This window comes from Coregonus lavaretus, assembly GCF_964263955.1.
Source record: "Coregonus lavaretus genome assembly, chromosome: 21".
NCBI classification, from domain to species: Eukaryota; Metazoa; Chordata; class Actinopteri; order Salmoniformes; family Salmonidae; genus Coregonus; species Coregonus lavaretus.
Window position 1 is genome coordinate 11,603,540 of NC_140008.1, and position 12,427 is coordinate 11,615,966.

The 12,427-nt window shown below is 42.8% G+C and overlaps 1 protein-coding gene across 1 annotated transcript; it reads left to right on the forward strand.

The window, feature by feature from the left end:
* Positions 1–320: 320 nt before the first annotated feature.
* Positions 321–10,667, forward strand: gpr37a (G protein-coupled receptor 37a; the record flags this gene model as incomplete). The annotated part of the gene is made up of 2 exons (XM_084185722.1): positions 321–788; positions 9,834–10,667. The coding sequence occupies 2 exons, from the start codon at positions 321–323 to the stop codon at positions 10,665–10,667; spliced, it is 1,302 nt and encodes a 433-aa protein (XP_084041848.1).
* Positions 10,668–12,427: the final 1,760 nt, after the last annotated feature.

The window sequence follows — 12,427 nt, forward strand, 5'->3', positions numbered from 1 at the left end:
TCAATACGAAAAGGGTTATGAATGAAAGAACAATGGTGCGCAAAAGCAATTCGTCAAATGGAACAGAACCCGTTAGGTTACCCGAGGAAGGCGAGTCAAAAATGCTCATGGAGGAAAAGTTGGACACCGAGAAGCATGCAGCCATGGAAACGCAAGATGGTGTATACATTAATTTAAAGCCCTCCACGAGACATAAGCGAGGAGGACACCACTGTAACGAGGACAAACGGATCTGCAGACACAAAAGAGCAACTGTAGACCGTCAGAGAAGAAACGCGAAGGATGGCAGTAAAAAAGATAACAAAATAAGCGAGCCAACCATGCTGTCAGATGCGTCTTTGGACGCACCGCTGGCCACATGGGAACCCCTGCCTAACCCAATGGCCCAGAACCAGTCAACAGACATGCCATTTGATGCCACTGATTATGAACAGTTCACTTTGCCAGACCTCCAGGACTATACCCCACTGATTCCTCTCAATCCTCAAACTAGGAGAAAAGATGTCAAAAACCCATTTTACCCTGTAACAGCAGAATCATATGGGGCATATGCCATCATGATACTTTCGGTCATCATTTTCACTGTTGGAATAATTGGGAATATAGCAATCATGTGCATTGTGTGCCACAACTACTACATGAGAAGTATTTCAAATTCTCTTCTGGCCAATCTCGCCCTATGGGATTTTGTTATCATCTTTTTTTGCCTGCCCCTGGTGATCTTCCATGAACTGACCAAGAATTGGCTGTTGGGGGAGTTCTCCTGTAAAATCATCCCCTATATTGAGGTAATAATGTCCACTAGCTATTGTGTTACTTGAGTGAGTGTTATGATTGGGTGCTGAAGTGGGGGCACACAGTCACTGTTCAAAGTCTGCTGTCAATAACCCTATCTTCCTTGTGAAAGCTGTCACATACAGTGATCTAAAAAAGGATTGGGGCAGTGGCACATTTTTGTTGTTGTTTTTGCTCTGTACTCCAGCACTTTGGATTTGAAATGATACAATGACTATGAAGTGCAGACTGAGGGTATTTTCATCCATATCGGGTGAACCGTTTAGAAATTACAGCACTTTTTGTACGTAGTCCCCCGCATTTTAAGGGACCAAAAGTATTGGGACAAATTCACTAATGTGTATTAAAGTAGTAAAAATTATTTGGTCCCATATTCATAGCACGCAATGACTACATCAAGCTTGTGACTTCAAGTTTGTTGGATGTATTTGCTGTTTGTTTTGGTTGTGTTTCAGATTATTTTGTGCCCAATAGAAATGAATGGAGTCACTTTTATTGTAAATAAGAATATCATATTTTTCTAAAAACTTCAACATTAATGTGGATGCTACCATGATTATGGATTGATAGTCCTGAATGAATCGTGAATAATGATGAATGAGAAAGTTAGACGCACAAATATCATAACCTCAAGACATGCTAACCTCTCAACATTACAATAACAGGGGAGGTTAGCATTTTCTGGGGGGGTATGATATTTGTGTGTAACTTTCTCACTCATCAACAACAACAAAATGTGTCACTGTCCCAATACTTTTGTAGCTCACTGTATGTCAATTCATACACCATACAATGTTCTGTGCTTCAAGTGTTTGCAGTATTTGAGGGATCCTTTCCCAGGTCTAGATTTTTTTGTCCCGAATGTCACCTCAAACTGTTGTTCCAAACTCTTAGGTGGGTGTCACTGGCTAGCTACAGAGGTAAAAACCCCTAGGCGACTTATGCTATGTCAGGGATAGGGTTACAGTCCTACTTTCCCTAATAAGGCAGTAGTCTGAAACTCACTAGGCCTCAATAATTACATCAGAGACCCACACCTGTTGTTGCATCAGCTTACTTGTCTGTTTCAGCTGTAAGGCAGCTCTTATGTCAGCCATCTATTGTAAAAGATACAATGTTAAATGTAGGTGTTGAGGGATCACACAGAGCCAAGACAGGCCTTTAAAATAACATGTTTTCCAGAGTTTTCCAGAAAGCTAACCATACAGTAAAGTCTATATTTTGTAGCCATAGCATTGGTAACTGGGTTTATATTAACACACTTTTGACTACATACTGAATGTCATACAGTGAGGGGAAAAAAGTATTTGATCCCCTGCTGATTTTGTACGTTTGCCCACTGACAAAGACATGATCAGTCTATAATTTTAATGGTAGGTTTATTTGCACAGTGAGAGACAGAATAACAACACAAAAATCCAGAAAAACGCATGTCAAAAATGTTATAAATTGATTTGTATTTTAATGAGGGAAATAAGTATTTGACCCCCTCTCAATCAGAAAGATTTCTGTCTCCCAGGTGTCTTTTATACAGGTAACGAGCTGAGATTAGGAGCACACTCTTAAAGGGAGTGCTCCTAATCTCAGTTTTTTACCTGTATAAAAGACACCTGTCCACAGAAGCAATCAATCAATCAGATTCCAAACTCTCCACCATGGCCAAGACCAAAGAGCTCTCCAAGGATGTCAGGGACAAGATTGTAGACCTACACAAGGCTGGAATGTGCTACAAGACCATCGCCAAGCAGCTTGGTGAGAAGGGGACAACAGTTGGCGCGATTATTCGCAAATGGAAGAAACACAAAATAACTGTCAATCTCCCTCGGCCTGGGGCTCCATGCAAGATCTCACCTCATGGAGTTGCAATGATCATGAGAACGATGAGGAATCAGCCCAGAACTACACGGGAGGATCTTGTCAATGATCTCAAGGCAGCTGGGACCATAGTCACCAAGAAAACAATTGGTAACACACTACGTCATGAAGGACTGAAATCCTGCAGCGCCCGCAAGGTCCCCCTGCTCAAGAAAGCACATATACATCCCCGTCTGAAGTTTGTCAATGAACATCTGAATGATTCAGAGGAGAACTGGGTGAAAGTGTTGTGGTCAGATGAGACCAAAATCGAGCTCTTTGGCATCAACTCAACTCGCCGTGTTTGGAGGAGGAGGAATGCTGCCTATGACCCCAAGAACACCATCCCCACCGTCAAACATGGAGGTGGAAACATTATGCTTTGGGGGTGTTTTTCTGCTGAGGGGACAGGACAACTTCACCACATCAAAGGGATGATGGACGGGGCCATGTACCGTCAAATCTTGGGTGAGAACCTCCTTCCCTCAGCCAGGGCATTGAAAATGGGTCGTGGATGGGTATTCCAGCATGACAATGACCCAAAACACACGGCCAAGGCAACAAAGGAGTGGCTCAAGAAGAAGCACATTAAGGTCCTGGAGTGGCCTAGCCAGTCTCCAGACCTTAATCCCATAGAAAATCTGTGGAGGGAGCTGAAGGTTCGAGTTGCCAAACGTCAGCCTCGAAACCTTAATGACTTGGAGAAGATCTGCAAAGAGGAGTGGGACAAAATCCCTCCTGAGATGTGTGCAAACCTGGTTGCCAACCACAAGAAACGTCTGACCTCTATGATTGCCAACAAGGGTTTTGCCACCAAGTGCTAAGTCATGTTTTGCAGAGGGGTCAAATACTTATTTCCCTCATTAAAATGCAAATCAATTTATAACATTTTTGACATGTGTTTTTCTGGATTTTTTTGTTGTTATTCTGTCTCTCACTGTTCAAATAAACCTACCATTAAAATTATAGACTGATCATGTCTTTGTCAGTGGGCAAACGTACAAAATCAGCAGGGGATCAAATACTTTTTTCCCTCACTGCAGGACCATATTATGAAAAATAAAAAATGGTCTAATTGTTGATAGTCTGTTATTGCCCCTGGGGTTTATTCACAACGTGAACAGTTTGTACCCAGTTTCCAGACGTCGTCAACACAGGTCCTACAGAGAAACTGGGTGTACTTTTGTTTCAGCCGAGCACTAACACACCTGTTTCAAATAATCAACCAATCATGGTCTTTAACCTAGACCACAATTAGCTGAATCAGGTGTGTTAGTGCTGGGCTGGAACAAAGGCCTGCAAACCCACTAGCTCTCCTGGACCGGAGTTGGAGAAAACTGAGTTCTGTTCCGCTTGCCGTGTAAGTGCAGTAAATTGTGATTGGTGCATTAAGAATGGCGTAATCTGACATCATAGAACTGAGCCTCATAGAACAGGATATCCACCTTTAAAAAAAACAGCAGATTAGCTGGTTATATCACATACTGTCTAAATTGAAACCCAGACAGACCCAGGTGCAGCTAGGGACAACACACAATAATCTAGATGATACGGGAAAAGTCTAAACGGGATCCTTGGGATGTCCTAATGTCAAGGGTAGGGAAGTCCCAAGGAATCCGGATAGCACTAACCTAGATGTTATGTTTTACATTTTTTACATTTTAAGTCATTTAGCAGACGCTCTTATCCAGAGCGACTTACAGTTAGTGCATACATCACTTTTTTTTTTTTTTTTTTTCATACCCCCGTTATGTAGCCCAAGAACTTGGAACACCTAATACAGTCCGAGGTTACAGTGTAAAACCTATGCTGCTCAACAACTATGAGCTTTCTTGGTGAAAGTAGTGTCAATGAAAATAAACACAGATCTGAGGTGATTGGATTAAGTATAATCAACACGTTGACAGACCCACCCTGTCTTCTGATAGGCTAGGTGCAATTTTTACTATTGTTTACACCTATCCCATCCTTTCAGATCTCCACAAGTGCAAAATCCTAGGGCTGGGTGTATCTGTCGCTGTGTTTTATGCAGTCCAATCCTCCACTCTTTTACAGACCTCTTTGATTCACCCTCCTGCTTTTAGCAGTCTGTCTGTTCTCACTGTTGTGGAAATGTAATTATTGTAAGATGACATAGTTTTGCTGTGGTTCACTATCATACTGTTGGTCCTGAGTGCCTTTCATGGGAAATGTGTGGAGTATTTACCCGGAAGAAACTACATTCTGTTCATGAAGGAAGCATGCTCCTTTTGGAAGAGGAAATTATCTAGAAAAAAATCCTTCTCCAGGTGGCTCAGTTCATCTATCCGGGCACATACACTGAGTGTACTAAACATTATGAACACCTGCTCTTCGCATTACATAGGCTGACCAGGTGAACGCTATGAACCCTTATTGATGTCACTTGTTAAATCCACTTCAATCAGTGTAGATAAAGGGGAGGAAACAAGTTAAAGAAGGATTTTTAAGCCTTGAGACAATTGAGACATGGATTGTGTATGTGTGCCATTCAGAGGGTGAATGGGGTATGGTAGTAGGTGCCAGGGGCATTGGTTTGTGTCAAGAACTGCAACGTTGCTGGGTTTTTCACACTAAACAGTTTCCCGTGTGTATCAAGAATGGTCCACCACCCAAGGACATCCAGCCAACTTGACACAACTGTGGGAAGCATTGGAGTCAACATGGGCAACATTGTATAGTCCATGCCCCAACGAATTGAGGCTGTTCTGAGGGATAAAGTGGGGCGGTGCGACTCAATATTAGGAAGGTGTTCTTCATGTTTTGTACACTCAGTGTATAGACCTACATAATGACTACAAGACAAATAAGCCATCTCAAAAAGACCCAAACAATCCGTATGAGGGATGCTGTATGAAGTGCCAGCGCTAGTCTGTAAGCTGCTTATTGGCAGTGATTGTCATTGTGTTTGCAAGTCCAATTCTATGCCAACATGACCTGTAGGCCAGTTTAAAACTACAGTCCCAGACTTTGAGTCTCTTTGAGTAGCCAGCCTCCGTATTAAGAACATTAAATGAATAGCGGCAGCCGCATCCTCGTTATGCTAAGCGACTCTCTAATCAAGCAATTAATGGAGCATAACTACGCAAACAGTGGGGACATTAATTCTAATGGCTCCTGTGACAACTAAAGTGCTCTGTCACAATTTGTCATTATGGACACAGATGTGACAGAGGTTAGTTAGATGAGGCCTGCCCGCCACTGTTGACACAGCTCTAGAGGATAGCTGTCACGTTGACGATGATGGTATTTGGTTGAGAGCGCTTTGTCTTGACAATACTCTCTCTCTCTCTCTCTCTATCTCTCCCTCTCTCTTTCTCTCGCTCTCCATCTCTCCCTCTCGCTCTTCTCTCTCTATCTCTCCCTTGCTCTCTCTATCTCTCCCTTCATATCTTCTCTCTCTATCTCTCCCTCTCTCTTCTCTTGATTTCTCACAAGCTAGATAAGTCTTTAGAAGGTATCATAGGAAGTCCCAGGACATAGTGTCTATAATACTGTAATAAGCTCACGTAGTCGCTGTCACAAACTCCAGACATTTGTCACTGACTAGTTGGATATTAATTTCCCACTGAGCAAACCATTTCTGTACAGCATTCATATAAATCTTTTTTTAAATCAGGTTTTTGCTTTGGCAGACTTTTTTTTATTTATTTTTGTCAGTAAAACTCATGAATACAACTGTTTATGTCAAATTGTTTTGTGTTCTACTTGTATCCCTGGTTGTCCTGAAAAGAAAATGGTAAAACTTCCTTGTGAGGCTAAATATAAGAGCTGGACATGCAAATAAATTAAAGTCAGATAATGAAAAGCCAATTTTAGCTGGGGACTCGGGAGTGATAGGGTTAATTGGCTTTGAGTAATGCTACTGTGATGATTAAGTTGAAGAAATAGTGTGTTTTAACAGATTCGGTCATAGATATGATGAAATTACTGGCTACATATGTACAATTACTCAGCAGTACATTTCCAACTGACCGAGCATATAGAGGGAAAGTTCTTAGGGACAAAGCATTCCTTGTATGTCATGACACATAGCAAAGATATTTGATATTGTTGTGATACACCTGTTTCCTCATATCCCCCTCCAGTTACAGAAAAGTTCATTTTAAACCAGTTTATATCAACGAATCCCAATAAACGGAACCCCCTGAGGGAGTCACAAGACCTAGCATATAAATCAAACTCTTTCCACAAGCGCGCACTCTCTCTCTCTCGCTCTCAATTCAATTTAAGGGGCTTTATTGGCATGGGAAACATATGTTTACATTGCCAAAGCAAGTGAAATAAACAAAAAATAATTAACAGTAAACATTACACTCACAAAAGTTCCAGAAGAATAAAGACATTTCAAGTGTTATATTATGTCTATATACAGTGTTGTGATGTGCAAATAGTTAAAGTACAAAAGGGAAAATAAATAAACATAAATATAGGTTGTATTCACATTTACATATTTACATTTTAGTCATTTACAATGGTGTTTGTTCTTCACTGTTTGCCCTTTTCTTGTGGCAACAGGTCACAAATATTGCTGCTGTATTTGCACACTGTGGTATTTCACCCAATAGATATGGGAGTTTATCAAAATTTGATTGGTTTTCAAATTCTTTGTTGGTCTGTGTAATCTGAGGGAAATATGTGTCTCTAATATGGTCATACATTTGGCAGGAAGTTAGGAACTGCAGCTCAGTTTCCACCTCATTTTGTGGGCAGTGTGCACATAGCCTGTCATCTCTTGAGAGCCATGTCTGCCTACGGCGGCCTCTCTCAATAGCAAGGCTATGCTCACTGAGTCCGTACATAGTTAAAGCTTTCCTTAATTTTGGGTCAGTCACAGTGGTCAGGTATTCTGCCACTGTGTACTCTCTGTTTAGGGCCAAATTGCATTCTAGTTTGCTCTGTTTTTTTGTAAGTTCTTTCCAATGTGTCAAGTAATTATCTTTTTGTTTTCTCATGATTTGGTTGGGTCTAGTTGTGTTGCTGTCCTGGGTCTCTGTGGGGCCTGTTTGTGTTTGTGAACAGAGCCCCAGGACCCGCTTGCTTAGGGGGCTCTTCTCCAGGTTCATTTCTCTGTAGGTGATGGCTTTGTTATGGAAGGTTTGGGACTCGCTTCCTTTTAGGTGGTTGTAGAATTTAACACCTCTTTTCTGGATTTTGATAATTAGCGGGTATCGGCCTAATTCTGCTCTGCATGCATTATTTGGTGTTTTACGTTGTACACTGAGAATATTTTTGCAGAATTCTGCATGCAGTCTCAATTTGGTGTTTGTCCCATTTTGTGAATTCTTGGTAGGTGAGCGGACCCCAGACCTCACAACCATAAAGGACAATGGGTTCTATAACTGATTCAAGTATTTTTAGCCAGATCCTAATTGGTATGTCGAATTTTATGTTCCTTTTGATAGCATAGAAGGCCCTTCTTGCCTTGTCTCTCAGATCGTTCACAGCTTTGTGGAAGTTACCTGTGGCGCTGATATTTAGGCCAATGTATGTATAGTTGTTTGTGTGCTCTAGGGTAACGACGTCTAGATGGAATTTGTATTCATGGTCCTGTCAACTGGAACACCATTATTTTTGTCTTACTGAGATTCACTGTCAGGGCCCAGGTCTGACAGAATCTGTGCAGAAGATCTAGGTGCTGCTGTAGGCCCTCCTTGGTTGGGGACAGAAGCACCAGATCATCAGCAAACCGTAGACATTTTACTTCAGATTCTAGTAGGCTGAGGCCGGGTGCTGCAGACTGTTCTAGTGCCCTCGCCAATTCGTTGATATATATGTTGAAGAGGGTGGGGCTTAAGCTGCATCCCTATCTCACCCCCCCCCCCCCCCCCCCCCGGCCCTGTGGAAATTAATGTTGTTGTTTTTTACAATTTTAGCAGCACATTTGTTGTTTGTGTACATGGATTTTATAATGTTGTATGTTTTCCCCCCAACACCACTTTCCATCAATTTGTATAGCAGGCCCTCATGCTAAATTGAGTCGAAAGCTTTTTTGAAATCAACAAAGCATGAGAAGACTTTGCCTTTGTTTGTTTGTCAATTAGGTTGGTGGTCTCTCTCTCTCTCTCTCTCTCTCTCGCTCTCTCTCTCTCTCTCTCTCTCTCTCTCTCTCTCTCTCTCTCTCTCTCTCTCTCCCTCTCTCCCTCTCTCCCACCCGTCCCGGAGGACCTGGAGTAATATGATCAAATTTTGGGTGGGTTCTAGTCAAGATTCTAGCAGCCGTGATCAGTCCTTGGTTCCAAATATTGAGGAATATGCTCTCTCTCTCTCTCTCTTTGTGTCATGGGCTCCCTTGCACACGGTATACTGTGCACCTTCTTATTATGTTAAACAGGCATCAATATTATAATTTGATATAATTAGAAAGTCTAAAGTTCCCCTTTTTGGCGCCTAACTGTAGTCTTCCCATTCTTTAAAGTATCACTCATAAGTCATTACTCATGGCTACTTTCAAACATCTCAGTATGGGAAATTAGGAACTCGTGTGGGATAAGTAACAGAGCTGTCAAAACAACTTCAGTAACAGAGCTGTCCCTCTCTAAACCTGTTGACGTCTAGTATACTGTGCTGTATGTACCATTGTCACGTGGAAATTGTTCCAAGCTGTGTTTAAAACACAGATCGTGTACAGTGGACACAGTCTTTTGGTCTTTTCAGAGAGCAAGATGGCTCTGGGGCCTTGGTATTTTATCCAGACTTTCCAAGGTGCATTGCAATTAGGAGTAGTATAATAATAATAATAATAATATGCCATTTAGCAGACGCTTTTATCCAAAGCGACTTACAGTCATGCGTGCATACATTTTTTTTGTGTATGGGTGGTCCCGGGGATCGAACCCACTACCTTGGCGTTACAAGCGCCGTGCTCTACCAGCTGAGCTACAGAGGACCACCAGTATCTCCTCTATTGTGTGTTAAGCATAGGGCCTGGATACAGTCTTTATACTTGTTTCTCTCTAAAAAAATTAAACACTTTGACAGAACTTTGACGGTATTGTTAATGTGCAGTAATAACTCATCAACTGCATACAGTAGTGTCTAACTTCCCCCTCCCTTCTCTTTGTCCTTCCAGGTCGCCTCCCTCTTGGTCACCACCTTTACCCTGTGTAGTAACACATCAACTACATAGTGTCTAACTTCCCCCTCCCTTCTCTTTGTCTTTCCAGGTCGCTTCCCTTGGGGTCACCACCTTCACCCTGTGTGCTTTGTGCATCGACCGCCTCCGTGCCGCCACCAACGCACAGATGTATTACGAGATGATTGAAAACTGCGCCTCCACGGCCGCCAAGCTGGCCGTTATCTGGATTGGGGCTCTCCTATTGGCCCTGCCAGAGCTCCTGATCCACCAGCTGGTCACTGAAGATGGCGAGCCTCCAGATGTGACGCCCTGCCAGCGCTGCGTGGTTCGTATCTCCACCGACCTCCCGGACACGCTCTACGTGCTGGGCCTGACCTACGATGGAGCCCGCCTCTGGTGGTACTTTGGCTGCTACTTCTGCCTGCCAACGCTGTTCACCATTGGCAGCTCCCTGGTGACCGCACGTAAAATCCAGCAGGCCGAGCGGGCCTTTGTGCGTGGCAACAAGAAGCAGCTCCAGCTGGAGAACCAGATGAACTGCACGGTTGTGGCGTTGGCCATCCTTTACGGCTTCTGCATCATCCCTGAGAACATCTGCAACATCGTTACAGTCTACATGGCAGCGGGTGTGCCCAGACGGACCCTGGATATTCTCCACCTGGTCAGCCAGCTGCTGTTGTTCTGTAAGTCGGCGGTGACACCTGTCCTGCTGTTCTGCCTGTACCAGCCCTTCAGCCGGGCCTTCCTGGACTGCTGCTGCTGCTGCTGTGGCGAGTGCGGCCCGCCAAGGTCTTCCACCACCGCCACCACCAGCGAGGAGAATGAGCACGAGTGCACCACCACCGACCTGGAGCTGTCACCATTCAGCACCATCCACAGGGAGGCATCCTCCTCCTACACCACCGTGGGGACCCACTGCTGAGAGGTCAAAGGTCATGACCTCCATCAGAAGGTACAACTGCCCAGTGAAGAGTTCAAGAGGTCGGACTTTAAACCAATTGGGCCGGTTTCCCCGCTCCCAGGTTAAGGTCACTCCTGGAATAAAAGGCATGCTCAATGGAGAATCTCCAGTGAGAGTGCTTGTAAATCAGGGAATAGGCTTAATCTGAGTCTGGGAGACCGGCCCTTAAGAGTTGCGATCAGTTCATATTTTATTCCTGTCAATTTAGGAATTGATATTGCGGATAAAGGGCACATCCCATTATAAATCCATGTCCACTTCATTTCCTGAATTTACTTTGAATTAAATTGATGTAAACTCTGGTGAACATATGTGTCTCGGTCTACTTAAGGGCAGAGTTGTGGTTACATGCTATACTGTCTGTCCACTCTTTGTTTACAGCAATACATGCTATACTGTCTGTCCACTCTTTGTTTACAGCAATACATGCTATACTGTCTGTCCACTCTTTGTTTACAGCAATACATGCTATACTGTCTGTCCACTCTTTGTTTACAGCAATACATGCTATACTGTCTGTCCACTCTTTGTTTACAGCAATACATGCTATACTGTCTGTCCACTCTTTGTTTACAGCAGTGGTCACCAACCGTGGTCGATCTCCAAGGCATTCCTAGTTGATCACCAAACATTTCTGTAAAAAACCCAACATAAAAGCCTTACGTTCGTTTTTTGTTATTCGTTTTGCGCTGTTGGCGGTAGGTGCACTTTATTATTTTTTAAATGTTTTATTAGGTTGTAGGTTCACTTGATTCAGCAGCCCTAGCAACGGGAAGGCAAAGTCTAATAATTTCAAAACATTTGCAGGGAAATTCAAGCAGTGATAATGTATTGGGCCTATAGCCTGCTGCACAAACTTCATTGCTACAGAACTGTTTCTAATTGGTTAATGTTGCATAGGCTTACGTTTTGTTAGAAAGAAAATCTGAGCGGTAGATCTCAGCTTGCATTTTGACTCAAAGTGATCTTGACTCAGAAAAGGTTAGTGACCACTGGTTTACAGAAACCATACGGAAAGGAATACATATGTATAGGTCAATTCAAAATTTGGAATTTATAGCAATTTCATTATAAAATCACCAGTAAGTCTTACTGTAATTTTTTTTTGGGGGGGGGGGTCATAATGTTGTCTCTTTCTGCCTCCACAGAGTGTCTCTGCATCAAATGGAAAGTAATATATTGAAAATGGCTGATCGTACTGTATTGTGTTTAGCTTATAATGGTGATTCTTGTGAATCAGTTCAAAGTTATGCCTAGCTCCCTTGCTATGTAAGTATATTATGCACTCTGTATTTGATAGCAGAAAACTGTACAATACACTTCAGTCAGTCAGTAAAGTTACTGGAGTGCAGTTTTTTTGTTGCTCACTTTAATAAAAAAAGAACACAGAATTTGACTGAATGTTTCTTTGACCCTCAAAATGTAAATTCCTTCATAATTGGAATAAACAATCCACTTACTATTTAGGGACTAACATCCCTTCTATCAAAACTGTTAACCATGAATAATAAATCTACCTCATCGTTTTGTCTTGGGAACTAAACATATGTGATAATATTCTCCAGATCGAGGAGTGTGGTTTCCCGATAATGGCCAGTTAGCTCTCAGAGAGGGGGAGTTTCTCATCTGGCCATTGTGACACCATCACTACCCACTCCCCAGAGTACACAGTAACCCTTGTTTAACTACCCGTCGTCAAGGCAACCTCAGGAATCTGCTTC